At 49.3% G+C, this 27,864-nt stretch overlaps 1 protein-coding gene across 1 annotated transcript in view; it reads left to right on the forward strand.

The window, feature by feature from the left end:
• Positions 1-27,337, forward strand: part of SYN3 (synapsin III) — a 454,719-nt gene extending 427,382 nt beyond the window's left edge. The window contains exons 8-14 of the mRNA XM_060112343.1: positions 5,191-5,333; positions 9,843-9,917; positions 13,042-13,144; positions 17,636-17,770; positions 18,653-18,740; positions 23,927-24,218; positions 27,121-27,337. Coding sequence (XP_059968326.1) covers positions 5,191-5,333; positions 9,843-9,917; positions 13,042-13,144; positions 17,636-17,770; positions 18,653-18,740; positions 23,927-24,218; positions 27,121-27,253 — 969 coding nt within the window. The 3' untranslated portion in view covers positions 27,254-27,337. The remainder of the gene's footprint in view (positions 1-5,190; positions 5,334-9,842; positions 9,918-13,041; positions 13,145-17,635; positions 17,771-18,652; positions 18,741-23,926; positions 24,219-27,120) is intronic.
• The last annotated feature ends 527 nt before the right edge of the window (positions 27,338-27,864 follow it).

A 27,864-nucleotide genomic window follows, 5' to 3' on the forward strand; every position in this document is an offset into this window, starting at 1 on the left:
TTAGGCCAGATGTGTTCCAGATAGAGTGAGGTGACGGTCTTATCCAATCTCAACTGGTAGGACCACATCTGGAGTATGTGTGCAATTTTGGACACCACATAGTTTAAGAGAGTATCAAAGGGGAGCATTTTAAGGTAGTAAAGGGTCTGGAACCAGCTCACATTGGGATGGGTTAAAGAAAAGAGTGACTTAGGCACAGCTGGGTGGCTCTCATCCAGTGGATGAAAAGCAGACACAAGGCAGAGGGCCGAGATGTACCCTGCATGATCAACCACTGGAACCATTCGTTCACTCTTGGTCTAATATACAGTAGAACAAGTTCCCTAAGATGGTATGAGCCGCCTTGCCCAGTAGTGAGCTCCCTGTTATTAGAGGTGTTCAAGCAAATAGTGCACAGTCTTCCGAGCCATAGAAGATGACTTGCCCGTCCCAGCTGGGATTTGGAGTAGGAGACCTCTGAGATGAATCCCACTGAGGAGATTCGGAATTGTCCCCTGACTCCTCTCTCCAGTTCCTCTCCCTCTGTTTTCACTCTCCCTCCTCGCTCACCCTGCTGATGGAGCACAGGTGTGCACGCACACACTCACACACACACACTCACCCACTCACTCACACCGGGGAGGTAAAGCAGTTCAAAAAGCTGGAGAGGTGGAAAGTGTGAGAAACTGAACAGGGAAACAGTGAGGGAAAGGAGGTAGGAGAGATGGGGGGTTAAGGTGAGGACGGCATGGAAGGGAGGCAGGAAGAAGGAGACAGACACTGAGAAGGGGGCAGGGAAAGCGGAGGGAGGTAGAGAAGTAGGGGGAAAGGAGAGATGGAGAAAGACGGGAGAAGTAAGAGGTGACAAAGGAGAACACAGAGGGAACGGGACAAAGAGGAGAAAGATGATACTAAAAGTAAGAGGAAAAGGATGGGAGAAGGCAGTGGATGTGGGAGAGAGGAAGGATGGGGCCCAGGAGGAGGAGAGGGAGGGAAGGCGAGGAAGGCGAGGAAGGAGGAGAGAAGAGACGGGGACGTAGAGGGGACAGGGAGGTAGCGTGAGGGTGTGCGACTTCAGAGTCAAGGAGCTCGTGTGGCACCCTGGCACGGGTCCCCAGAGCAGGAAATGGGTAATCTTGAATCACAGCTCATTTCAGGCTTCCTGTTTTCAGCTTTTCTCTGTGAACAGTTGGAGGGGTTTCCAGCTAGTAACTCCCTCCCCGGGCCAGCAGCCGTTCCACCCTCCCCATGGCTAGCCGTCCTCAATAGCTTCTCACCCCACCTCCCTTTATGGCCTGAGCACCCACCCAGAGTCCCCTCCAGCACCATCCACCAGGCCACCTGCTCCATTCTCCAGGGTCCCTGACTTCATCAGATTCCCAGGGCTCACAATGGAAGCTGTAAACCTCTTACAAGTACTGGGCTGACGCTAACCGATTGCACCACCGGCGCTACACTAGAAAGCGGTAAACCTCTGAGTGTGGAATCCAGCCTGAGCATTTACAGAAAAATTCACCTCGTAAAACATGTTTCCCTGAAACACATTTTCTTTGCCTTTTTCCAAGCACCCTTATTTTTCCTTCCATCCGCTTGCCTCCTCCCAAGTTACAAGCAGATCTTTATCCAGGCTTCTTAAAATCAATCCAGCAAACACGTCTGGAGGATCTGCAACATGCCAGGCACTGGTGTTACAACTGGGACCAAGACATGTTGTCTGTCCTTAGGAAGCTCACAGTCTAATGGGGAGACAGACATGTGTGGAGCCAGTGGGAGAGCCAGGTTTTATGGGGCTCAGACATCACACAATTTAAGAATAAAATTACTAGCCGATGTATGAGAAACCTGGGTTACCTGCTCAGTCCTGAAGAGGGCAGGATGAGTTCCCCACCCCAAACAACCTGACTACTCTAGGAGAGAAGGGCTCACAGAGGGAGGTTGGGATGACCACTAATTAATTAATAATTAAACCTCTACATCTATACTTTCTCTCTTTGCTCTCTTTTGTCTATCCTGTAAATAAATGAATGCATGCATGATGCATTCAACAAATATTTACTTAAGGATGAAGTTCGGCTGCTGTAACAAAGACCTAAGGTGGCTTAAACAAGCTAGGACCTTCTCTCTCGCCTCACAGGCTCCTTCCATCCTGTTGATCATTCCTTCCTGGGGTGTTGCCCTTCAGACACAAGGTCTTCAATTTAGCCCACTGCAGCTAGCGGGACGAGGAAAGGAGGAAGGGAAAAGCATCCCCCCACACAAACTTCCCTTATAAGGCAGACCTGGAAGTTCAGGCCGCACTTCTGCTCACATCTCATTGACCAAAACGTGATCGCACAACCATGATCACATGACTACACACAGGTGCCAGGGAGATGGGGAAGTGTAATATTTATTCTGGATGGTCATGCACCCCCAGACCAAGGTGCTTCACTGCTATAGAAGAAGAGAATGGATGTTGTGGACAACCAGAAATCTCTGAAACAGCCTGCAGCATTTGTTGTTCTGACTAGGAAACCAGAAGTAGCTCTGGTCCTTTCCAGATCCACCCAGTGACAAAAGTGAATTAGACGAGCTGTCCCTGCAAGCTCTCACCCCCATTCTTTCACTTCGTTAACTCTCTCTTTACCGGATCCCAAATGTTGGCTGAGAATGAAACATTATGACCACCCAAGGGGCAGTTGAAGGAAGAGGAAGCAATATAGACTTCGAAGAAGTTGCCAGGAAAAAAAGGGAAGAAAATAGTGGCATGAAAACCAAATTTCGAAAAGTTCAGTGGCTTCAGATACCATAGAGTGCCAAAGCAGGATAGGGAGCAAAGGGAGCTCTATTGTATTTGCCAATGAGGAGGTCGAAGGTGACCTTTGCCAAATCAGTTTCGGTGGAGTGGTGGGGAATGACATCCAGAGAGCGCTGGTTTAGGAGTGAGTGGGAAATGAGGATGTAGAGACAGAGAGAGCAGTGGTAACTGAGGTACTGAAAAGCAGGAACAGTTTGAGATCAGTGGATCCATGATCATGTTAATCCAAAGGATAAAGAATCAATAAAGGGCAAGAGATGAAAAATACAGGGCAGGAATATAGTTTGGCTGCTTTAACAAAGACCGAAATAACCGTAGCTTAAACGAGATTAAGGTTTACTTTGCTCTCATGTAGGAGTCTGAGCATACACAATCAAGGGCTGACTGGGGACTCCATGGTGTTGGAAATCCACGTTCCTTCCACCTTATTAGTCAGCCGTCTTCAACATGCAGCTTCCATCTTGTGGTCCAAGAAGGCTGCTCCAGCTCCCACCATCATGTAAACATCCCAGTCAGGTAGCAGAAGGGAGAAGGAAAGGGTTAGGGTTCCCTTCATCTTAAAGGCACCACCCAGAGGCTGCTCGCATCACATCTACTCACAGTTTCACTGGCCAGACTTAGAGACTTGACCACATCTACCTGTAAGGAGACTGGAACAAAATAATCTTTAGCTGAGAGACCAGATGCCCAGGTAAAACTTAAGGGTCCTATTACTGAGGGAGGAGGGAACAGCAGGCAGTCAGAGCCTTAGAGGACCTAGAACAAAGGGTAGTTTCGGCCTCCGGTGGGAGGAGGCACCCTGCCACTGAGGCTGGGTTGCTCAAAGAGCCAAGAAGAGAGAAGGTTTGCCAAGCCTCCCTCCCCATCGCTGTGTACGATCTGTTGGGTGGGGCCGCAGGCATGCACTTGTAGATACCCTGAGATTGTTCAAAGAACAGCTGTGCTTTTGGAGTCCTGAGTTTCATTTCCAACTCTTTGCTTAACTGCTGTATGGCCTTGGACAAGGAGAAAAATCTCCGTTTCCACATGTTAAGTGGCCATAATAATGGCCACCCTGCCTGCCTCACAATCCTGTTTTGGGTCCCAAAGGAGAGCTTTGAAGATGCCATGTAAGTTGTGAAGTTGGGGCAGATGAGAGTGGGCATCATCATGGAGGGAGGGAGTGGTCAGGGCACTGCTGAGCCTGAAGGGTGGGCAGGAAAGGACTAGAAGAGGCTGTAAGGACAGGACCACCTCCCACACAGGCTGCTCAGCACCCACCCAGCCCCTCAGTGGATCTGGCCTCTGCCCACTGCTGGCCCAGCTTCAGAACCCCTCCGCTGCTGTCCAAGTGAGGATGACAGGGGAGAGAGCACCCACCCAGCTGTCCACAGGTGCTGGGAGTCAGCCTCTGTTATGTCTTGAGATCGCTGTCACAAAGCCTTGGCCTCATCCCCTGCACTTGGCCTTGGAAGCTCTCCTAAGACCTCTTCTTGACCCCAGGACACCACCGCATGTTCCTGGCCTCAGCCCAGTAAACAGTGTGAGCAAGTTTCTCCCCCAGGCCTTTGGACTAGCAGAGCTAGCCATGTCCAGTGCGTGCACACTCCCCCCCACACACATGCACACACGGACTGCACACACAAAAACACGGCACACCCCACACAACACACATGCAAACACCACACATATACATCACAAAATATACATTCCACCCACATACCCCACACACCCCACACGCACATCCTCCACACACTTCACACACACAACCCACATGCACACACCCTGCCCATGCACACCACGTGCACATACACACATACATACTCTCTTCTTTCTAACTGGTCTCTCTCTATCCCACATCACACCCCTCCATCCAACCCTCTACACAGCTGCTTGAGTGATTTTCCTAAAACACAAATTAAGCTACTTTCTTGTTTAAACTCTTCTCTGTCAAGTGGCTTTGCAGAGTCTTCAGGCTAGCATCCTAGCCCCTACGAAAGCTGTTGAGGCCCTTCATGGTCTATTCCCTGAAGACCCTCTTCAGGCATCCCCCCACCCTCCTTCCCCCTTGGCCAGTCCAAACTACTGGCCCATCCCCCCTCCCTACGGGCTCCTCCTGCCTCTGCCTTGTCCATCCCCCATCCTCTCCAGAGAACGCACCTGCTCCATAGTCCATGTGAGAATTGCGTTCATTCTTCCAAACCCTGTTCAGAGCCCACCCCTTCTATAAAGATTCCTTTGACTCCCCAAGTGGAATGCTGCCTTTCTCTTCCACAGGAAGTGGTGGGGTGACTTGTTTTCTAGGTCTGCCTCCCCTGCCAGGCAGGCGACCTTCTCAAGGTTACTATATACGGCGCAGCCCTGGGTCCCAGCACTGGGTAGGTGCCCAGTGAACGCTGGGTGGGTGGTACTCAACCCCTCATCCTCCCACACAGATCAAAGTAGAAAACCAGCATGACTACCAGGACATCACCAGCATGGTGGCTATGGCCAAAACCTATGCCACCACCGAGGCCTTCATCGACTCCAAGTACGACATCCGCATCCAGAAAATTGGATCCAACTACAAAGCTTACATGTGAGTCCCTGGGCAGGGGCTGGGGAGCTGGGAGGAAGGGTAGGAGCAGAGTGTGAGAAGAATGGAGATTAAAAATACATGTCATGCCCTGTCTTCTCTGCCCCAGAGCAGAGACCCCATAGGGACATCATTATTCTCCCTTTCTGTCTCCTTTACCGCCCTTCTTCTCTGGTTAGTACAGCGGAAGGCTGATGTTCCATTATGGCTTATCCCAGGGTGGAAATCTGTCTACCCAAATGAAGCCTGTTTCCCCCAGAGAAAGAAAGACTGTTGGCATGTTTCCAAGTATATACCTGATGTATGTCATAGGAGACATACATGGAAGAGAGACTTAGGGACAAATCAAGGAAGGCCCTGAAAGCCTTGCTGAGGGTTGTGAATTTTATTCTCTTCCCTTCTGAGCAGTGAAGTGTCATGATCTGACCTGTATTTGTAAAAAGATGGCTCTGGGGCTATGGGCTGCAAAAGAGGTTCTCTGGGACAAATAAGATCAGGAAGGAGATTACATCAGATTTCTTCAGCTGCAATTAGTAAAAAACATACCTGACTAATTTGGTGACATTTTTTAAGGGAATTTATTAGATGGATGATCAGAACTAACTAACAAATCCCCAAATTATCAATTTCAAAAATATTAGGGTCCAGGGCAGCCCCAAGAATCTGGGTAGCCAGAAGTAATATACAGTCTTCACGGCACCCCATTAGGAAATGAATCTGCCCTAATCATTTTCAGGGCTTAACTCGAGATCGTGATTCCGTGGAAACAGTGCTGATTAATCCAACTGTGGTCACATGCTTATTAGTTAGAGGAACGTAGATGAGCAGTATGAAGAGTCCCACCAAGATAGCATGCAATATGGGCAGCATCATTATCCAGTGGAAACAGAGGTTGTGTGACTAAAAGAAAAGGGACGAATGCCAGAAAATCCAACACACATTCATCCCAGGGGTGGTTCAGGTAAAGGATGACTCACGCTGGAGCTGCAGTTACAAGGATGAGTGGGAGTTCTTGACCAGGTGGAGGGCTTGGTGTTTAGAGAGGTCTCATCTGCCCCAAGTCCTCTCTGTCTCACTTTGGAATATTGTTGTCTCCACTTGGAATGATGAGACCCCAGAGAGGCAACAGGTGCCTGCTTTCCAAGCATGTATGGCACACTGATTGCCTGGTTCCATCTTTGAGGACTACAACAGCTGACTCTGGACAGTTAGAAAGTCCTTTGCTTCTGTGTGGTGGAGCTGTGCTCCAGATCAGGGTTAGCAAACCACAGCCCACAGGCCAAATTCAGCTTCCACCTGTCTCAGTAAATAAGGTGTTATTGATCACAGCCATACATATCCACTTCTGTATTATCTAGGGTTGCTTTTGCACTACCTGGATTGCCTAGACCGGGGGTCTACAAACTTTTTCTGTAAATGACCAGATGGTAATTTTAGGCTTTGCAAGTCACACAGTCTCTGTTGCAACCACTCCACTCTGCCATTGCCTGGGAAACTGGAGAAAATGCAGTCAGTTGACCTATAAGGAAATATGCCCAGGAAAGGGATGGAGCCAAGAACTACTTCTGGCCAGTCTTGCCAATCACTCTCTTCCACCCATGAGCCAGGCCAGACCTGTCACTGCTCTCAGATGCCCTCAGGGTGATAAGATCACCTCCCCCTGCCACCCCCAACCTCTCTGAGTTGGAGAATATTCCAGTACCTGGTCCAGTGCGTTCCTGAGGCCTCCACCATCCCTCATGATATCATTTCCCCCCTCTCCTCATTGTTAGCGTTTCCACTTGACATTGACAACACCTTGTCCCAGTTTCTCTTCTTGAGGATTACCTCATTGCCGCATTCTTTATGCTGAGCCTTTCTGCCCTGACAGCTCCAATTTGTCATTAGTTATGGTGCTTCCTGGACCCTGGGTTGGCCCACATCCGAGGGAGAGTGTTCATGTCACACCTCGGTGTAGGACGCCCTCTCTGCCCATGACCATTCAGCGTCCTTTCTGGCCCACTTCCTGCCCAGCACTTGGGCCTTTGTGCTTGTTGCCACCGGGTGTCATTGTTTCTAAGTCCTCTCAGCAGACAGAGCTGGGAAATAAATATGTGTATCTCAACCCGTGTATACACACATCTGTAATTATACACACACACACACACATACATATCCATCTATAGCTAAAGCTAAACAGAGTTCATACTGATGTGTCAGACTTTCATCCAGTACCACATGATTCATTTTAGCCTTCCCAGATTGCTTATCTGTAACTTCCCACCCCAACAGGGAAAAAACCTGGCTCCCACCATCCCCCATCCATGTACTTCTTTGTTCATCCACAGTATATGTGTACAGTTGCAGAACTGTCAAGCCATAGCCCCATGAGAAACAACTTCACCAACTATGGTACAGGACTTACATACAGTTTCTTTTGTACTTAGTCATACAGTCTCCACTAATTTCCAAAGTTACTTAGGCAGCACCTTTCCACTCACCCCCACCCCTTCATCAAGGGGGTCAGCTTCATACATGTGTGATAAACATAGATTCTGTTGTCACAGTCTACATCCCATCCTACATTCTAGCAGCTGCATCACATTTGGACCAATCAACTCTTTTCCCCAAACCTGTGATGGGCTCTGCCATGAAGAGTCATGGTTAAGAGCACAGAGTTTCTCAGATATGGTTTGGTGGCTTCTGCCACTCAGTGGGAATGATAATAATATCCATCTCATTAGGTTTGTGAGACTGAAATAAGCCAGTGCTTATAAAGCTTTTAGACCCATGTCTCAGACACAGAAAGCACTCACTAAATATCAGCTCTCACTATCGTCATCTTCTTGGAAGGAGACCAGTCTGGCTTGTGTTCCTGCTGCTTCTGGCATTAGAATGCTTTTTTTTCCTTGTCTATGCTTACTGGAAAGTAATAGTAGCACTCATTGTACTAAGAGATTTATGGGAATCTTTCCTTTAATCCACACAATGCCCTATAAGCATGGTACTAAAATTATTCCCATTTACCAATGAGAAAATAGACTCAGAGATGTTGTCCATGGTTATACAGCTAGAAAATGCTAGAACCAAGATTCAAACTCGCATCCATCTGACTCAAGTCAGTTCTTACCTTCCCTTGTTACCATGCAGATCCCACTCTATTGAATCCTACTCATCCTCCCAGGCACCTCTCAATCGCTACCTTCTGGGGTTCATGTTAAGTGACTGGTTTCTCCTTTGCTTCCCCGGAGTGCTTCATGCCTCGTGTGTACTGCTAACCCTACCATGCCTATGTTCTGGTTTTAGGCTGGTCTACCCTTTAAGGTAGTGAGCAGCTCGAGGAAGGGGTCATCTCTGCACACTCAGATTAGTCCTGTACCCAGGACATAGGGAGGCCTGGTGATTGTTTGCCAAATTGAATTGAATTGCATTGAGCTGAACTAAACTTACTTGACATGAAACTTATCAATGTCACTGCTACCCTTAGTCATTATGTCTCCTATTGGCCACCATCTATTCTCAGCATCTGCTGTGCTCGGATACATTTTATTTTCTCTTTTAGAAAGACATTTTATAGCAATTCCTCTCCTGGTTCACCCTTAAACCTCAATCACATGCCTTCCCTTGGTCATGAAACAAATTGCTTTACCTCTGCCACTTTGCTTAAAGCCATTCAGTCTTTGCTGAATCCAGATATGCCATTAGAGATAGTTTGTCTGGATTGCTCTTCAACATACACAGTCCCTTACCTAGTAGGTAGTTGCTGGGCACCTACTACATGCCAGGGACCACTGGACACTAGAGGTACAGAGGGATGAGTCAAACATGTTCCCTGCCCTCAGGAAAGACAGCACACTAAAGTAGTCATTGCAAGTGAGGTGAGCATTACTAAACATTGGTATAGGGTGTAGTATAGGGGGTTCTTCTTGGGGAACATGTACTCTCAGGAAGTCACATTTTCAGATGAAACTTGAAGGATGAGTAGGACTTAGGGAGGCAAAGATGGCGACGAAGACTGGATCAGGCAAAGGGAAAAAGGTGTGTGGAGGCCTACACACAGGAAATATCCATGGGCTTTGGAGAAAGGGCAAGGGAGCTAAGAGGGTGAGGCAGGCAGAGCCAGAAGGCCTTCCTCCTCGTCACCATGGAAGAGTGATCACTTCTCTCCATGGCTCTCAAGAAAGATTCCAGAGTCACCGGGGGCTATACTGCCCTATAGTTCTTCTTCTGAAAAACAGGAGGCCAAAGTTTGCAGGATTTAATCTGATAGTGTAGGCGTTTGTTAAATTGAACTTTTATATTTCAGAGGTGGCTTGGGGAAAGACACACACGACCCAACAAATAAGACAGTCAACACAGAGGGAAATAAAAACAGAAAAATAATTCTGAAGACTGGATGCGTACCTAAGAATACATGTCAGAATGTAAGCCAGATATTTGAATCAGAGCCGCCAAGCAGTCAAAGCAAAAAAGGAAAGCAGATCAATGACCAGCATCCCTAATGCCCTCACGGTGTTATTTGTTCTGATACAGGAGGACCTCCATCTCTGGAAACTGGAAGGCCAACACAGGCTCTGCTATGCTGGAGCAGGTGGCCATGACAGAGAGGTAAGAGGCAAAGGAGGTGTTTAGGGAGAGGCACCAGCCATAGTGGGAGATAGATAGGGATACAGTAAGGATCCTGTAATGAATGCCATCTCACACTTTGGCCAGTGTCTCTCCACCCACAGAGTACTTTCCTAGGCATGATCCCCGTTACTGCCCATAATAGCCTGCAGGGAAGGTTTTATAAATAACCCCATTTTACAGATAGGGCAGAAAGTTTAGAGGGGGAAAGTGACTTGTCCAGGGTCACAGAGCTAATCAGTGACAGAACTGAAAGTAGAACCCTAATATCTTGACTCCAAGTCCAGGGGTCTTTCCCGCCCTACCCAGCTGCTGTAGGAAGAGAGCAAGAAGTCCTCATCAGTCTTTTCCTGCTCTGACAGCTGCATGGAAGCATCCCTATTAGGGCAACGGGGCTACTGGACTGTCCACTCCTCTCTCAGACTTATTCCTATCTCAGTATGAGAGGGAGAGGTTGACTTCCTATGAATCATGAATGTGGCAGGGATGCACTCTGGCTGAAAGTCGCTCAGGTCTTTCTCCCTTATTTAAACAACACCTGTAAGCCATCCTCACCTGAAGGAGGACCTGTTGCCTGCTCTTGGGGCCAGCAGCACACATACATCCTTTTTTTGATTGCCCAGTGACTTCTGCTTGCAAGCATTCAATGACAGTGGACAAAGCATGGGCTTTGGGGTCAGAAAGGTCTGTTCAGTGAACATGTGTTGAGTGCCTACTGCATGCCATGTATGTTGAGCACTAAAGAGGCCAAGATGAAAAGACCCAATCCTTCCCTTTAAGAACTCTGTATCAGTTGCAAGTGTCAGAACACAAATTAGATTAGTTTGAACCAAAGCGGGGATTTATTGGCTTGTGGCAATGAAAACTCCAGAGGTACAGCTCCAGGTAGGACTTTAGAACTTATTCTACCCCCTTAAGTTGGATAGAATATGTTGGCTTCTATGTTGGTTTCATTCTGGTCATTCATATGGTGGCCCATAATGACTCCAGGCTTATATCTTGACAGTGTCAAGTCCAGCAGAAAGAAGGTGTCTTTCCCAACCATTGCAGTCAAAGCCTGGAATAGAGCCTTATTCACAGATTGGCCTGACTTCGATCATATGACCATCCCTGAACCAATCACTATGGTCCAGAAAGCAGCAATGCTGTGATTATATAGGCCTATGTCACATCTCTGCCCCTAGAGATTGGAGTGGGACCACCCTGCTACAGCAATGATGACTGAGTGAGACTTAGGGGAGGGATATAACACAGTCACTGTCCTCATGGAACTGCTGGTTCAGGGCTCTAAGCTGAGGAAGCAGCATGAACGAAAGTGAGTGGTCCTGCCCCTTCCAAGCTGTATTACGTAGGGTAAGTTAACTACCCTTTCTGAATTTCTTCAGTTGTAAATTGGAGTTAACATACCCAAGCCAGAGGGCTGAATGAGAGAGGGATGTTCAGTACCTAACCCAGTGCTGGCCTATGGCAGGGAGGGGCACTGTAAATGTTGGCTTCCTTCCCTTCCACTCAATCCCAGGTGGCAGCTACTACCTTCCAGCTGGGTACCCACCTATGCTAACTAGTCTCAGGGGAGTTGTGCTCATTACCTGACACAACTGAATCGCCTGGTTTGGGGGAGTCACATCCTTCCCCCAGTGGGCATTCATAGGACAGTCTTGGCCCTTTTCTTTTTTTTTTTTTTTCGGTATGCGGGCCTCTCACTGCTGTGGCCTCTCCCGTTGCGGAGCACAGGCTCCGGACGCGCAGGCTCAGCGGCCATGGCTCACGGGCCCAGCCGCTCCGCGGCATATGGGATCCTCCCAGACCGGGGCACGAACCCGTATCCCCTGCATCGGCAGGCAGACTCTCAACCACTGCGCCACCAGGGAGGCCCTTGGCCCTTTTCTTCATGGCCTTTCCAGAATGTGAGCCCAGCCTACCCCAATGCCTCACAAGCTACTCACAGATGTCTCCAGCAGGTCACTATCTCCCTGGCTCTGCTCAGCCCCAGGCCACATGGGCCATCTCTGCAGGAGCCTGCCATGGGAGTGGGTCTGCTGAGGCCTGGAATTCACTTTCCATTCTGCAAATTCAGGGACAGTACCCTTAGTGCCTCAAGGGGCATTAGCGGATGAGATGAGAGATCTGGTTCTGAGAGCACTTCAGCTCATTCCAGGCCTCATGGCTCAGAGACACAAATAGATCTCAGAGCAGGCGTGCCCCCATGTGACCCTGGAGGGTGGAGAGAGAAGCAAGAACATTTGACACAAAGTCCCCTGTGACTCCAAATCCAGCCACCATGAGGGAAGCCAAGGGCAAGGCCAGGAAGACTTCTCCAGATACAACCATCCTCTTGTTGCAGGGTCAAAGTCCAGCACTGAGATCTTCCCCTGCAAAGCAAACAGGCCTTGCAGCCATCAAGTGGCTGGAAAGGGAAAAAAAAGCAGCGGGTCCAGAGGACCAGGCCCCCAGGCCAGACAAGAGCAGCCTGCCAGGCTCCTCTGCCCGCATTCCCCAGGCAGGAGGAGAATATGCCCTTTGTCCCCACAGGCTGGGCCTGGGAGAGCGGCCTGGGAGGGATTTCTGGGGACCTTCGAGCAGCTTTCCCAAGGAAAAAGGACTTCAGGGGAAGCTGGGTGTCCAGGATGGCTCCAGATGGGGGCAAGGCAAGCTTCCCACTACTAGGGAGCCAGTCAGGTTCTAGGCGGGGTGGGGTCAGGTCTCTGAGATCTCTCCCAGCTCCCATTCCTTCTCCCCCAGTCCTGCTTCTCTCCTGCCTTCCTGGCTCCCTTTTAGCTGCTCTCCTGCTGTCTCTCTCTCACGGTCCATCTATGTCTCTGCCTCCCTCTTTACCCATTCTGTCTCTCCCACTGCCTCTGTCTCTCCCACTGCCTCTGTCTCTCTCAGGCCTCTGTCTCTCTGCCTTTCTGTCTCTCTTGCTGCATCTCCTGTCTCTCTCCATCTCTGAATGGTTGCCTGTGTGTCACTGTCTGTCCCATAGCCTATTTTTCTGTATGTGTCCTTCTGTGTCTCTCCCTCCCTCTGTCTCTGCCTCTCTCTCCCTCTGCTTCCCGTCCCTGCTCCCTGCCCCTCATGCCCACTGCCTGTCTCTCCATCCCCGCAGGTACAGGCTGTGGGTGGACAGCTGCTCAGAGATGTTTGGTGGCCTGGACATCTGCGCCGTCAAGGCTGTCCACAGCAAGGATGGCAGAGACTACATCATTGAGGTGAGAGGTGGACCAGGAGGTCCTCCTGGCCTGTCCAGGCCCCTGAGCAGGCATGCCAGAGGGAAGGAGTCCAAGTGTGGCCTCCAGCCTAGTCAGCTGTGTCTTAGCCCATGGCCGGGGCACATGCAGCCCAAGCCACAGCAAGCAGCTCCCACAGGCTTCTCACCTACCACCCTCACATACCCCATCCCCACCCTTGGCTGCCTCTAAAGCCTTTGTGCCCAGGGGCTCTGAGCTGGCCCTCAAGAGGTCTGGGCATGAGGTTAAACAAATATCCCCAACCCATGGCCCTAACAGTAGGGGAAAAGCATCGGGCCAAGAGTTGGCAAGATTCCGTCCCCTCAGGCCTCTTCAATTTTCTCAGTGTCCCAGTGTGTAAAGAGGGCACACTTCCCTGGTCACTAGGCAGAGATTCCATTGTCTGTTCAATCAGCAGACAGGTACCCAGTGGCTCCCATGGGCTTGGTGTGGGGGCAGCTCTGGGGACAGAGCTCTGAGCAAGACGGACGTGGGGTGTGCAGGCTGGCAGGGAAGGGTGGTACACTAACTTCAGGGCACCGAAGGTTAGGAAAGGGGTGTGAATGGAGGGAAATGTAATTGTAAGAGAGGTCAGAGGGGCTCTGAGTCCCAGAATCTTTCCCTCAACCTTCCTGCAGCCCATGCCTCTCAGAGGCCAACCACCCCTGCTGCCCTCCAGAGCTGTCGCCTACAGGTCGCCGTGGTCCTTCCATCACCCTCCTCCCCTACCCCCACGACTTCCTCTCCATGCTTCTCCCATCCCCACAGCCCCCCTCCCACCTTCAAGGCTCCCTGTGTCCACCCCAATCCCACGGTCCCCCTTCCCACTCCGTGGCTCCCCCCCCCGTCTCCCCCAATCCCACAGTCCCCCTCCCCGCTCCGTGGCTCCCCAAGTCTCTTGGCCTCACAGCCCCCTCTCCCTTCCTAACTCCCTTTCCCTCCCCTCCACAGCTCATGGTTCTCCATTGCTTCCCCTGAAAATGCTGCTCTGGCTCAGAATTCTCCCTTCTCTCCCCAACCTCACATCCTAGCTCTCCCACCCCCCAGAGCCCCTTCCAGTGCCTCCCTTCTGTGGCCTTCTCCAACCACGGCAGAGGCGCGGTGCTGACACAGGGCCAAGACACGTGAGGGAGAGCCCTGTGGCTGCCCCCTCCCCGGGGTGTGGGCGGCTAATGGGAAGCACATGGCTGGGGTGACCGCAAGAGCCAGCCAGTCCTCCAGCCCCGAGTGTCTGCACCACTCCCGGGACCCACAGCATGGCGGGACCCAGTGACCGGAGGGGTGGGAGTCCCGCTCTTCTGCCCCAGCATTGCCAGGAGGGCATCGACACCCAAGCCCAGGGAGTAGCCAGCTTGGAGGTGAAGGGGAGGGAGTCCAGGGTGGACATAGCCCCTCTGCCCACACTCACCCCTCAGAAGGCCAGGTAGCTTCCAAGGATGAGTTGCATCTATATTTGCAGGTTCAATCCTGCTCTAGAAAACAGCTCTCTCCTCAAGTCCAGCAGCCACCATTACCTGAAATCTCCTCAGCAGCCCCTCCTCAGAGGACATTGAAGGGGCCAGGAGCAAAACTACTGCCCTGTACATGTGCTTCCAAGCTAGACCCAGGCTGCTCCCTGGAGGAACGAGGATGCCTGGGACCTTCAGACCGACGCCTAGGGCATTGCATCTCCTGAGACCCTTCCTGGCCTCCTGCCTCTGCATCTCTTCATGGGACCACCACACATGAACTCAGCTTTGGCACACATGTGGTCATGGATTCACTCACCCATTCGTTCATTCACTGTTGAGCTCCTATGCTGGGCACCAGACCCCCAGCCAAGTGATGGAGATACAGCAGTGCACACAGTAGCAGGGACCCTGCCCCGAGAGCTTCCTTTCAGAAAGGGGACCAGCAATCAGCAGGAGGACCCCTGGCTCCCTTCGCCGAGCTCCTGCCTATCTGAGTTTCCTCAGCTTTCACTCTTACGAAACAAAAATTTGTACCCGTGGGCCCAGACTCCATGCCTCCAGACATTCAGCGGGTCAGGGATGAAAGATCTTACACATTGAAAAAAAAAAAAAATTCGTGGGTTTGGACTTTACAACACAATAAGACAACTTCTCAAAAATGTTTGGACTTTACAACACAATAAGACAACTTCTCAAAAATGTTCCGGGGGGCGGGGGGCGGGGGAAATGGCTTTTCAGATTTTTTTTTCTCTCAGAAACATTGCAGAGTTGTTTCCGTTGCTTTTCAGTTTAGAGTGAGGTCAAGGGAGATGGGGAGGTTTTTACCAGAAAGATAAAAGGTATTTTTCCCCAGTCAGGAAAAACAACAGACAGAAGGGATCCAAAAATACTGATTTCTTCAGCCACCTCTGTGGTGAGAACATAAAATTTGTGGGACATGTTTTGTGAAGATCCTCACAGTGAAATACTCAGGGGAAAGACCCATGAACTTGTCCTCCATGACCTGTACAGGGAATGACATTGCTCATTGGAAAAATGTTTCCCTGGGGAGACCAGAATGTCCACTTCCTCTGGCTGTGTCTGCCATGGGGACTCCAGAATGCTCTGACCTCAGGTTCCTTGTGGTGGCTGTTTTCTACTGCAGGGAATGTAGGAAACACAAACCAGAACAGAAAGGGGTGGGCGGGGTCAGGAAGAGAAAGGACAGGCCTGTGTACACGTAGACTCCACAGTTATAACTCAACTCAGCCCACATTGAACGAGAGACTGTCCATGTGCCGGGCACTGGGATCCAGGGTACCAAGAACCCAGGCATAACCAGCAGGGAGCTCAATTTGAGGACAGTTTTCAGGACCATCCATAATAGAATCTGCATTCACATCCTTGAGTTTGCTTTTCAGCTTCCCCACCATAGTAGGTGCTTTAGACTCACAGGCTCCTAGAAGTCCCAGCTGGAAGGGTCTTTGCAGCTGCCCAAACCCCTCAGTTTATAGTTGAGGGAAACAACAGGCCCACAGAGGAAAAGTGACATGCCAAGATCACACAGCAAGTCCCTAGCAGAACCAAAGCCTGGAACCCAGGTCTGCTGTTCCCCTTTCTTAACACAGAGAGCTGTTTGGTGATCGGTGAGACACGGAAGGGTTGCTAGCAATCTGTCCTTGAATTTGCTGCTTCTTTGACTTCAGTTTTCCCATCATGATAAGGATAGTAATGGTACCTGTCTCAAAGAGCTATGCTGAGATTGGTGTGAGGTCATCCACACCCAGTGCTTAGAACAGCGCCTGGCACGTAACAATGAAATAGAGCACTTATTAGTATCCTTATCAGCAGCAGCAGGACTTACTGCAGGGACCTTTCATTCCTCCATTCAAGAGGTACTTAGTGAGGGCACACCTGTCTAACAGGACACAGGGCCCATCCCCAGCCCAGGGGCTCACCATCTGGTCGGGGAGACACACATCAACAGGAGACCATGGCCCTGTGGGATAAGCTGTCCAACGGGACGACCAAAGTGACGGTGGCAGGAGTGCCGAGGAGGCTTCCCAGAGGAAGGGCCGGCTAGATGTTCCCTGACGGATGAGAAGGGCTCAGGCAGGTAGAGAGTGGGTAGAGAGAATGACACGCACAAGGACCTAGACAAGAGAGAACCCGGTGAGTCCCCAGCTTGGGAAGAGGGAGAACGAGACAGTGCATTTGATGGGGGCAGGGTCGGGGGGGCGGGGGGCGGTTGGTGAACAGGCTGGATTTCCCTACAGCTGGGGAGGAGACAGGGGGCCCACCAAGGCCCTCTGAGACCGTCTACAGCCGCCCGTGCCTGGGGAATCACCTGGATCGTTGGCCTGCGTGACTTCGGGCAAGTCCCTTCCCATCTCTGGGCCTCGGTTTCCCCATCTGCAAGCAAAGCGGATGTGCGGATGTACAAATATGATCCCTCAGGCCCCCTCCCAGTGTAAGCACTGTGCCTCCTTTGAGAAGCAGCCTGCTCCCTGTGGAAGAAGTTCCTCTCCAGGAGTTTATTCTGCCAGAGCCCTGGAGAACAGGCCTTGCCTCTTCCCTCTTCTCTCTGAGCCCTGAGTTGACTCTAACCCTTGTTCTTTTTTTGGTCATAATCGAGCCCCCCACCTTCACTGCTTCCGGCTTTGTGGAACACCTTGACTTTGGGCCAGAGTTCAGGAGGCCAGCCCCAATCCTGGGTGGGGGCCAAGGTGGGAAAGGAGGGGCAGAGACCAGCTCCCCAAAGAAAAAAGCAGAAAAGGTCAGCAAAGGCTCCCAGCCCTTGGTCGCATGTCTGAGGTCCAGCAAATGTCGACTGAATTGAACTGAGTCCAGGGAGTTGATTTAGACTGAACTGCAGGAAACTGGATGTCTCCACGGCGGTCATTCCCAGCTGGAGGCGCTGGGCTGGGTGTTTGCATGGAGAGCATTGCCATCTAGTGGTCACTTCTGTCATGAGCTCTGAGCCTGCCTCCTGGCTGCCCTGGCCTGAGGGTCCTTCAGGACTCCTTTCTCTCATCACCTGCAGGTGATGGACAGCTCCATGCCCCTGATTGGAGAGCACCTGGAAGAGGACAAACAGCTGATGGCCGATCTCGTTGTCTCCAAAATGAGCCAACTCCCGATGCCAGGGGGCACAGTGCCCTCGCCCCTGAGGCCTTGGGTAAGGTCCTCGGAAGTAAGCGACACTGTGTAGCCATGAGAAACGCCTGGCTGTCTGGGAATGGGTGCCCTGATCCACAGGAGATGCTCCCAGGGAGGAACCAACTTGGGGAGAAAGGAATGGGGTGTGGGTGAGGCTGGGATTGGGGGAGAGCTTGTAGCCCTGCTCCTGATGGGGGAACTTGGGAGGCTCTGAGAGACCCTTCCTCCCTTCACCATCCTGGGGAGAAAAACCTTGTCTCAACTAGGCTTTGGGTGTCTGTAGGCAGAGATTATTAACATAAGAAACCAGTTGTCCCCTCTGTGCCCTCCATCCCGGGCCTGAGCAGGGAGCAGGGTGTGTGTGTGTGTGTGTGCGCGCACGCACGTGCCCGTGTACACACATGCCCTTTGTATACTCCCAGGGCACCAGTCAATAGAGACTATTGTGTCTTCTGTTTTCCTCATCCTCCAACCTCGATATGCTCCCTCAGAGCTCCTCCCTTCCACAGTCCTCACCACGGACTACCAGATTATTCTCCAAAGAATTTGCTAGACCCCCAGCTTTCTGGAAAAGCAAGTCTCAAAACCTGCTCCCCCTTTCCCCACAAAAACAAACCTGTGATGATAACAGATGTCAGAATGATGGTCATACTCGAGGGGGCTGCTGGCTGGGAGGGGGCACGGAGCAGGCTTCTCCACTGGAAATGTTCTGTCTTGACCTGCTTGGTGGTTACACAGGTGTATCCACGTGTGAAAACTCGTTGTGCTGTACACTTAAGAACTGTGCACATTATGTAAGTTTTACCTCAGTAGTGAACAGATGTTGATAAACCCTGCCCTCGTACGCAGGAAGTAAATGGCTGTGGTGATCACAACAGGCTTCTTTTCTCTTCTGCTCTAGACTCCTCAGACTAAACCAGCAAAACCCCCCGGGCAAGCCCAGCTTGGGCCTCCGCTCGGACAGCCTCAGCCACGGACACCCACACAAGGTAGGGCCCACGACGAGCCACGCACCGAGAGAAACCGTCCAGCAAGCATGCTGGAATGCACTGAGGGGTCCACACGTGACTTCCAGAAGGCGCTCTGGAACACTCCGTCTTAATACTTTATCCCCAGATATGTGCCCTCGCTCTGTATGCAGAATGAAAGAGACCATGACGTTTGTTACCCCCTTAAAGTCAGAAAAGGAGGAAAGGAAGACAGACAGTAAATATTAAGTACCACTGTGCTAGGGACTTTCCCATTTGTTTTCTCATTTTCAGCCTCCCAACTTGTCAACAGTGAAAACAACAGTATTTCCCTTTTACAGAGATGGGTGTTGAGGCTTCGTCCAAGGAAGCACAAGAAAATGGCAGGTTTACAAGTCTGGCCTTTCAGATCTTCTAGAAATTGTCTGTTTCCTAGATGCTAGCAGTGCCTGATTATAGATTTATGAGCCAACCAGCTAGAGTGAGAAAGAAAAACGGAACGTTGTACAGAACCTTGTCGATTGGAATTGTTCCTCAAAAAATATCCCAGCATTACTATGTAAATGCCACCATTTATTAGAGGATGGATGAACTATTGATGACAAGATGAAAAGAAATCATGGCCATAACTAACCTTCTCTCAGGCTGCCAGCTGCTCGGGTGTTCTCACGCTCAGGCCTGGGGAGAAAGTCAGCCCATGTCCTCTCCCGCAGTCAGAACTTTCCGGGCACACTCACTGCTCTAGTGCCAGCTTGGAGCCTCAGGACCGCTTCGCACCAAGAAGCCAGGCCCGGCATTTTCATGGTGGCCTTTTAAGGATCTGCTTTAAGACTCATCAGAAAGAAACATTACTATCACACTGTGGCCTTTGCAGTCACTTTTATCAAAGTAACAGATTCATTGCTTCTTGGGAAAATCGGCCTTGGGCACTAAATGGCTTCTTCTTCAAAAGGTCTTAGATAAAACACCCCATTCATCTTTCTTGTCTGTGCTTCTCTTCTTGGAAAAGCAGAAAGCATTTAAGAAGAGGGAAATTGCATGACTTACATAACTGTGTACCAAAGAACACTGGCTGCTTCTTCAGGCAGATAAACACCTATTTGAATCCACTTCCATGTCTCAGTACCCTGGCAGACTTAGGCAAGTTACATCACTTCTCGGAGCCTCAGTTTCCCCAGTGATAAAGGAGGAAATGACAGCTGCCCCGTTTAGTAATGGGAAGCTTCCCGTGAGATAACACAGGTGAAGCAGTTAGCAAGGTGTCCCGGCGTGGAGGTAGTGCTTAGTAGGTTCTAGCTTTTACTACTACTAATATACTGTTAATAACTATTTATATGACCTTTACCGTTAAAAACTCACTATTAATATTTTGTGTCTTACTAACAATTATAATATACATGTTGTCCTTAATGGTTGTTATCATAACAATCCTTATAACTAAAGCAGCCCCACTGCCCTCCTGCCCAGTGAGAATTCTATGATTATAAATGTTCAAAAACAACTTATTCATCACCCTGCCAGGCTCTGACTGTGCCTCTGCCCTACCCTGGCCCTTCTCACTCTGCCCCAGGGCTTACTTTTTCAACCACATTTGAACCGAGCACTTTTAAAACAGAGAGCTACTGTATTCTGGTTTCCTCTCCGGCCCAGAGTAGAGACACGCTCGATAAAGAGATATTTTAAGCGACATGATGCTAAACACACGTTTAGTGAGTTGAAAAACAATCAATTTAAAACCAATTAGGATAATTAAAGAAAATGCTCATTGAATTAACATTCAGATTAAAAATAACAAGGCTAATTAAAACACAGTGCTTTCATTGAGTTCCCCAAATAACAAGACCACATTATTAACTTGTTTTTTGAACTCACTACTCACTTTCAACTCAGTAAAAATGAAGGTCTCTTTTAATGAACCTCACATCTTTTAGCACCAATCCTGGGCTAAGGCAATACTTTCTACATTTAATTTTTTTTTCTGTATGTGCTCAAACAAAAAATACCAAATTTGTTGCTTTGCTGAGAAGCTGAAAACAATTAGTGTCTCTTGATGCATCCCACCTGTATAGTAGGGACTGAACGAATAGTTAATAAATGAATGAATGAGTATCCAGATTTTCCAAGATATTATATCAGTCTTGAGGAGCAGAGTGTGGAGAGGTGGGGCGGGGGGTGGGATTTAAGATAAAACTAGAAAACATGTCTTTTGGGACCTACAATGGGTTTAAAAAACAAAAAAGTAAACCAACATTTAAAAATCAGAAGCTTTTACATAAACATCTAGATTTCCAGCTTCTCCTGATAGAGCAGGAGCTCTAGAAACAGTGGGCCTGCTTGCTACGTAGCCACTGACCACTGACAGGGCAAGGACTCCTCCGTTTGCCTCAGGCCTTACTCCTTCCTCGCTAGTGTCACTTCCACAGTGACACAGTGTCAATTGCCATTTTCTTTGTTCTTGCCCCTCTTTAAAGAGATAAGTCTCTGAACCGTGTATCTCAAGTGGGAAAATTTTTTAAAGCCACGTGATTTTTCTGACACTCTCCTGCTTTATTTATTTATGTATCTGCCTGGCCCTATAGGTGTTTGAGTTTTGTGATCAGTGGGTCCTCCAATCTACTGGGACAATATAGTCATGAATCAAGCCATGTGCAATCAGTTGCTAGACTGGAGCTGCAATTCAGTCCAACCTGGAAAGTGTTGCACAAGCTCACAGAGATATTCAAATATGGAGAGATGTTTGATGTCTAGTCCAACGACCTCATTTCCAAACAAGGGCCCAGAGAGGAGAAGTGATGCACCCACAGTCACACAGCAGGTTAATGGCAAGGACCTGGGGCTCTGGTACCTGTAGGGTGTCAGGGCCACCAGACATGCAGGTCGTGCCCTCCACACAGGGCCCAGCTGAGACAGTCTGAGGGGGGAGGCCAGCTGAAATCTAGTCCTTGCCCCCTTTGCACCGGGCTCAGAGCAGCCACCACTGGGGGAAAGCACCTTTTTCTTAATTTGCACAAAGGTGCTGCCCTGTGTGGTACAGTAAAGAAAGGAAAAAAGGGAAACAAAAGAAAACAGAGCTTTGAGCCAGAGAGATCTAGGTTTGAGTCTAGGCTCTTCCCCTTACTAGAAGTGACACTTTTTAAGCAAGTCACAGTATATCTGGGACTGAGTTTCTTTGTAAAATGGGGATGATAATAATGCCTAACCCACAAGCTGCGAGGGTGCCCAGCCCAAGGCCGGGACATGATAGAGAGGACACAGTAGAGACCTGGGGAGCTCACACAAGTGGAAGCCACATTATGAAAGGGCTCAGAGTTGAGCTCCAGCCCTTTTTAAACTCTCAGTCTCCCATCCTCTCAACAAAGCATGGCGAGAATCACCGCAGTGCATCCCACCTTCCCAGGAGCCGCTGTATCCTGGGATGGAGAGCAGCAGGCAGCTAGTCTGCTTTGCCAAGATGCATTTCACAATCAGCAGTCCTGACACCTGGGTTCAAGGCTGAGGAGGGTGCACCTTGCTTGCTTGGAGCCTTGGAATTCCACTCAGAGTCATTTCTGGGAGGCTAAAATGTCCTTTCGCTTGTAGGTGAAAGCCTATATGCTCTGTGCATCAACAGGGTGAAGTCAAGCTCCTCTGTGGGCTTTCTGTGGTTACCCCTTCTAGTTATGAAACCTTAATGAGGCTGTTTCCACTTCAACCTGATGAGAAGATTGGTATCTTCCCTACCGGCCTCTCTCTAGATCAAATGATATATTGCTTTTGAAAGTTCTTAGAAAAGATTAGAGAGCTATCCAAAAGTAAGGGATAATTATTTTCATTGTTTCAAAAGTAATACATCTTCAGTGTGGAAAACATCAGTGAGCAAAAGGAAGAGAATTTAAGTCCCTCATCATCCCACCGCTTTTTTTTTTTTTTTTGTGGTACGCGGGCCTCTCACTGTTGTGGCCTCTCGCGTTGCGGAGCACAGGCTCCGGACGCGCAGGCTCAGCGGCCATGGCTCACGGGCCCAGCCGCTCTGCAGCATGTGGGATCTTCCCGGACCGGGGCACGAACCCGTGTCGCCTGCATCGGCAGGCGGACTCTCAACCACTGCGCCACCAGGGAAGCCCCCATCCCACCGCTTTTAAAATCATTGCTCAGTGCCTCATTACTCGAAGTGTGGAAAGCAGAAGCATCACCTGGGAGCTTGTTAGTAACGTATACCCCATCCGTGTTGCCATAACAAAATACCACAGACTGAGTGGCTTCATCAACAGACCTTTATTTTCTCATGGTTCTGGAGGCTGGAAGTCCAAGATCAAGGTGCCAGCAGGGTTGAAACTTCTCCCCAGGGCTTGCAGACAGCACCTTCTCACTGTGTCTTCACGTGGCCTTTCTTCTGTGTGTGCAGGTCCCTGGTCTCTCTTTCTCTTTTCATAAGGACACCAGTCCTATTGGATTAAGGCCCACCTTTATGGCATCATTCAACAATAGTTACCTCTTTTAAGGCCCTATTTCCAAAAACAGTCACACCAGGGGTTAGGACTCCACCATATGAATTTTGTGAAGGGACACAATCCAGTTCATAACACCGCTCAAGGCCTACTGTATCAGAATCTTTATTTTGACAAGATGCGTGGTGATTCATATGCCATTAAAGTTTGAGACACACTGGTTTTAATGTATAACCTTCCAGTCTTTCTTTTTTACATATCTTTATATATATACATGCCAAAATGGAATTAAACTGCACATACTGTTTTATAAGCTGCTTATCAACAACATCCCATGTCATTTAATATTATTCTGCCACGTCATACGTGATGACCATAGCATATTCCGTTATATGAATTTATCCTAATGTTCCTAGTCGGTTCCTCTACAGTTAGGCGTTTGTATTGTTTTCAGTTTTTCACTGTTACGAAAAACACTGTAGGGACTTCCCTGGCGGTCCAGTGGTTAAGACTTCGCCTTCCAAAGCAGGGGGTGCGGGTTCAATCCCTGGTCGGGGAACTAAGATCCCACATGCCTCGTGGCCAAAAAAACAAAACATAAAGCAGCAGCAATTATTGTCACAAATTCAATAAAGACTTTAAAAAAATGGGCCACATCAAAAAAATCTTAAAGAAAAAAAGAAGAAAAACACTGTAATGAACATCCCTGAAACGACACTTGTGCACAGCCATATTTACCCTAAAAAAATTTTGAATGTAATAATTTTTCTCTCCCTGTAGGGGGCCCTCGCCAAGCTCAGTCTCCTCAGCCCCCGAGATCTGGAAGCCCCTCGCAACAGAGGCTCTCCCCACAAGGCCAGCAACCCCTGAGCCCCTCATCTGGATCTCCACAGCAGCAGAGGTCACCAGGCTCTCCACAGCTATCCCGCACATCTGGAGGCAGCTCTCCAAACCAGGTCTCCAAGCCAGGCACCACCCTTACCTCACAGCCCCGGCCCCCCATGCAGGGCCACAGCACCTCCCAACAGGGTGAAGAGTCCAAGAAACCAGCAACACCCCACCCCCATCTCAAGTAAGTGCTTTGGGAATTGGGAAGGGCATAGGGTGGACTTGGGGTGTAGACAGAGCTGGGCTGGCTCAGGGTCAGGGACTCAGAGACAGAAGAAGACCCACCAAGGCCTCACCCAGACTTTAAATGGGTAGAAGGAAGCCCAGAGGATGCACCCGGGATGGCAGGCAGGACCCAGAAAGGTGAGAGGATAGATTAGGTCCCACTGTGATCCTCCATGTATACATGCATCGGTTATCTCTTGCTGCATGACAAACCACCCTGAAACTTAGTGGCTTAAGAAAATAACCATTTTCTTTGTTCATAATTTTTGGGTTTAGCAATTTGTTCTGAGTTTGGCTCAGCTGGGAGGATCTGCTGGTCTCTCCTGTAGAGTTGCCAGATAAAATATAGGATGCCCAGGTAGATTTGAATTTCAGATAAACAATGAATAGTTTTGAGCATAAGTGTGCCCTCAAATGTTACATGGGATATACTTATACTCAAAAAGTAATTGTTTTTAATCTGAATATCAAATTTAAGTGGGTGTCCTGTATTTTTACTTACTAAATCTAGCAACCCTACTCTACTGGGATCACTCATATGGCTGTAGTCATCTGGCAGCTTACCTGGGGCTGGATGGTCCAAGAGGGCCTCCTGCACATTTCTGGTTGTTGGTGTTGCCTGTCAGCTGAGCCTCTCTCTCTCCTTGGGCCTCATCCTCCAGCAGGCTGGGCTCAGCTTCCTCACGTGGTAGAATTACATTCCAAAAGGGCAAAAGTAGAAGCTTCAAGGCTTCTCGAGGTCCAGCCTTAGAAGACGCCGCATAATGTCATTTCATCCCATCACACGTGTTTGGTAAATACAAGTCACATGGTCAAGCCCCGATTAAAGAGGTGGGGAAATAGACTCTTGATAGGAGGACCTGCAGAGTCGCATTGTGAAAGACTAGGAGATGGGGACGGGAGGGAGAGTTGCCACCACTTTGTAAAAGATCCATCCCAATGCACACATACATCCTCTTTCCTGTTTCCACTCAAGCCCGTCTCTTGGTTTGAGGTCAGAAAGAGAGACCCTAAATGTGTTTTCTTTGGAAAGCCTCTCCCTTTCTTCAACTCCAAACACTAATATTAATAATCATCGTTTCACTGCTGGCATCTATTATCTACTTACTATGTACTAAGCACTTTACTTAGTTGGTTTGTTTTTTTTAAGTCCCATGGGCTTAGGAGTTAATAACAGTTATTAACCCCATTTTACAGATGAGCAAACAGAGAAAGACATTAATAATTTGCCAGAGTTTCCACTGTTAGGAAGGAGAAGAGCTAGGATTGAACACAAGACATCCAGCCCATGAGTCATGCTAACCATAATTTTTCTGAATAGGTAATACATTCACATGGTTCAAAGATCTAAAAGATATTGTTTTTATTGAAAAAAATCTCCCATCTCATTCCTATCCAATGCTTTCCTGCGCCCTGCTCCCCAGAGGTAACTATTTTTGTTAGTTCCTTGTGTGTTCCTCCAGTGTTTCCTTATGCAAATACAGAAATATACGTTCTGATTCCCTCCTGCCACTTATTTACACAATCAGCAGTATTCACTGTCCACACCGTTTTGCTCCTTGCTTTTACATTTAACAGTAAATCCTGGAGCTCCTGCACTCAGTTCATTGACATTTTCTCCTTTTCACAGCTGTATAGTATTCTACTATATAGTTATACTACAACTTATCCAACGAATCCACCCGGAATGGAAATGTGGTACGCTCTTCCAAAGAAGGTTGCAGTGAATAGCCTTGAAAACATGCTGTTTCTTATACGTGCAGGATCAGCTGTATAGAAAATACCTGAAATGGTATTATTGGATCAAAGGACAAATGCATTTTTAGTTTGATGAACTGAGCAAGTGGTCCTCCAGCAATAGGCATAGAGGCTGACGGCACAGACTCTAGAGTCAGACCACCTGGGTTCACTGTCAGCCCTGCCACTTGAAAGCTGCGTGACCTCAGAAAAGTTACCTAATCTCTCTGTGCTTAAACTTCCTCTCATGCAAAATGGGGACAATAGTACTTACACCACAGGGTTATTGTAAGGATTAAAATGAGTTTTTGCACAGTTAGTGCTTCTAGCCAGCCAGAATGCAGCTGGCTCCATACGGGTGTATCTGTGACAGCCTCTCACATGTGAAAAGACACAGCCCAGCTAATCACAGAACAGAAGAGGGCTTTGGGACTTAAGCCAGGTTTGGACACTAACCTCAATAGTCATCTAGCTAAAAACATTTAAATCTCCTGGGTTGTTGCTCTGAAGTATTATTTGGTTCAATTCAAATCAGCAGGTGTTTATCAAATGCCTACTCTGAACTTAGTCCTGGAAAGCACCCCGGGGGGAATAAGCAAGGGGAAAAGATAGTCTCTGCTTTGAAGAAGATTTTGTTTAATGTGATGACAAGACCAAGTGGGGATCTCTTCCTATGTCTTTCACCCCCACTAGACTGTGAGCCCCTTGAGGGCAGGGCCTGAATCTCATTCATCTCTCCAACCTGTCACCTAGCATTAGGCTGGCACACAGGGTCAAGTGGGTTTGTACACAGAGGCAGGAGAGTGGTCAAGCTGCGCTCTAGTCACGCCTGCCATCTGAGCAGCCTGGTTTTGTGAAAAGAACATGAGCCTTGGATGCTCCCCTGTTACTTGCTGTAAGCCCCAATTTCTGTGCCTAAAAAAGAAGGATACCAATAGCCACCTTGCAGGTTAATTGCGTGTGTGGTGTACTCAGCATCGTGTAAGGGCGGGGATGCCTTGTTTCTGGTCTCACTGTCCTTGTGGTGAGGGGGCTCACCCAGCTGGCTTCCAGGCAAGCCCCAGGACTCACTTCCTGGGGAGTCAAGCCTTGTCGCCCCCAACCCCCTTGCCTTTCTGTTTCAGCAAATCCCAGTCCCTGACTAACAGCCTCAGCACGCCTGACACCTCCCAGCGTGGGACCCCAAGTGAAGACGAGGCCAAGGCCGAGACCATCCGCAACCTGAGGAAGTCTTTCGCCAGCCTGTTCTCTGACTAACCCTGTCCAGGCCGGGAGGTGGGGTGCCCCGTTACACTCCCCCCTCTCCTGCCCCATCCTCCATCTCAGCCTTGGTTCCTGACGGGAACAGAATGGAGGGCCTGAGAATATACTTTCCAAATGCCTTTGATCCAGGAACTGAGTATCTACATGTGTTCCCACTTTCCTTTGCCATGACGTTCCAGCATTGCCCAACTGAGGGGTGGGCCTTTGAGAGCCTCCAGATTCCTCAAAACGGGCCTTAAAGACAGGCATCACGTCAACCTTCCTACCCAGATGCTTGCTTCCCTGCCTCAGATAACCAAGTGAGATGTCTGTGTGTGGCTCGTTTTGACATTTCTTGTTAGTGTTTTGCTTGCCTTTGGGAAGGGCCCCCTCTTGAGCCTTGCCCCACCTCCATCAAATGCAGACGCTGAAGTCAGACCTCAGCAATGTAGGAGGCAATAACCTTTTGACAGTGTTTTGCAAACAAAAGGAGAAAAGCACAGCCAGGGGAACCTACCACCTACCCTTGCGAGGCCCATCCAAGCTCAAGAGATGGCCCTGCGGACCAGACAGGCAAAGGCCCCATCACACCCGCCACCAGTGGATCTTGAGGACCATGGAAAGAT

The sequence above is a fragment of the Mesoplodon densirostris genome, chromosome 11 (genome assembly GCF_025265405.1).
Source record: "Mesoplodon densirostris isolate mMesDen1 chromosome 11, mMesDen1 primary haplotype, whole genome shotgun sequence".
Taxonomy (NCBI): domain Eukaryota; kingdom Metazoa; phylum Chordata; class Mammalia; order Artiodactyla; family Ziphiidae; genus Mesoplodon; species Mesoplodon densirostris.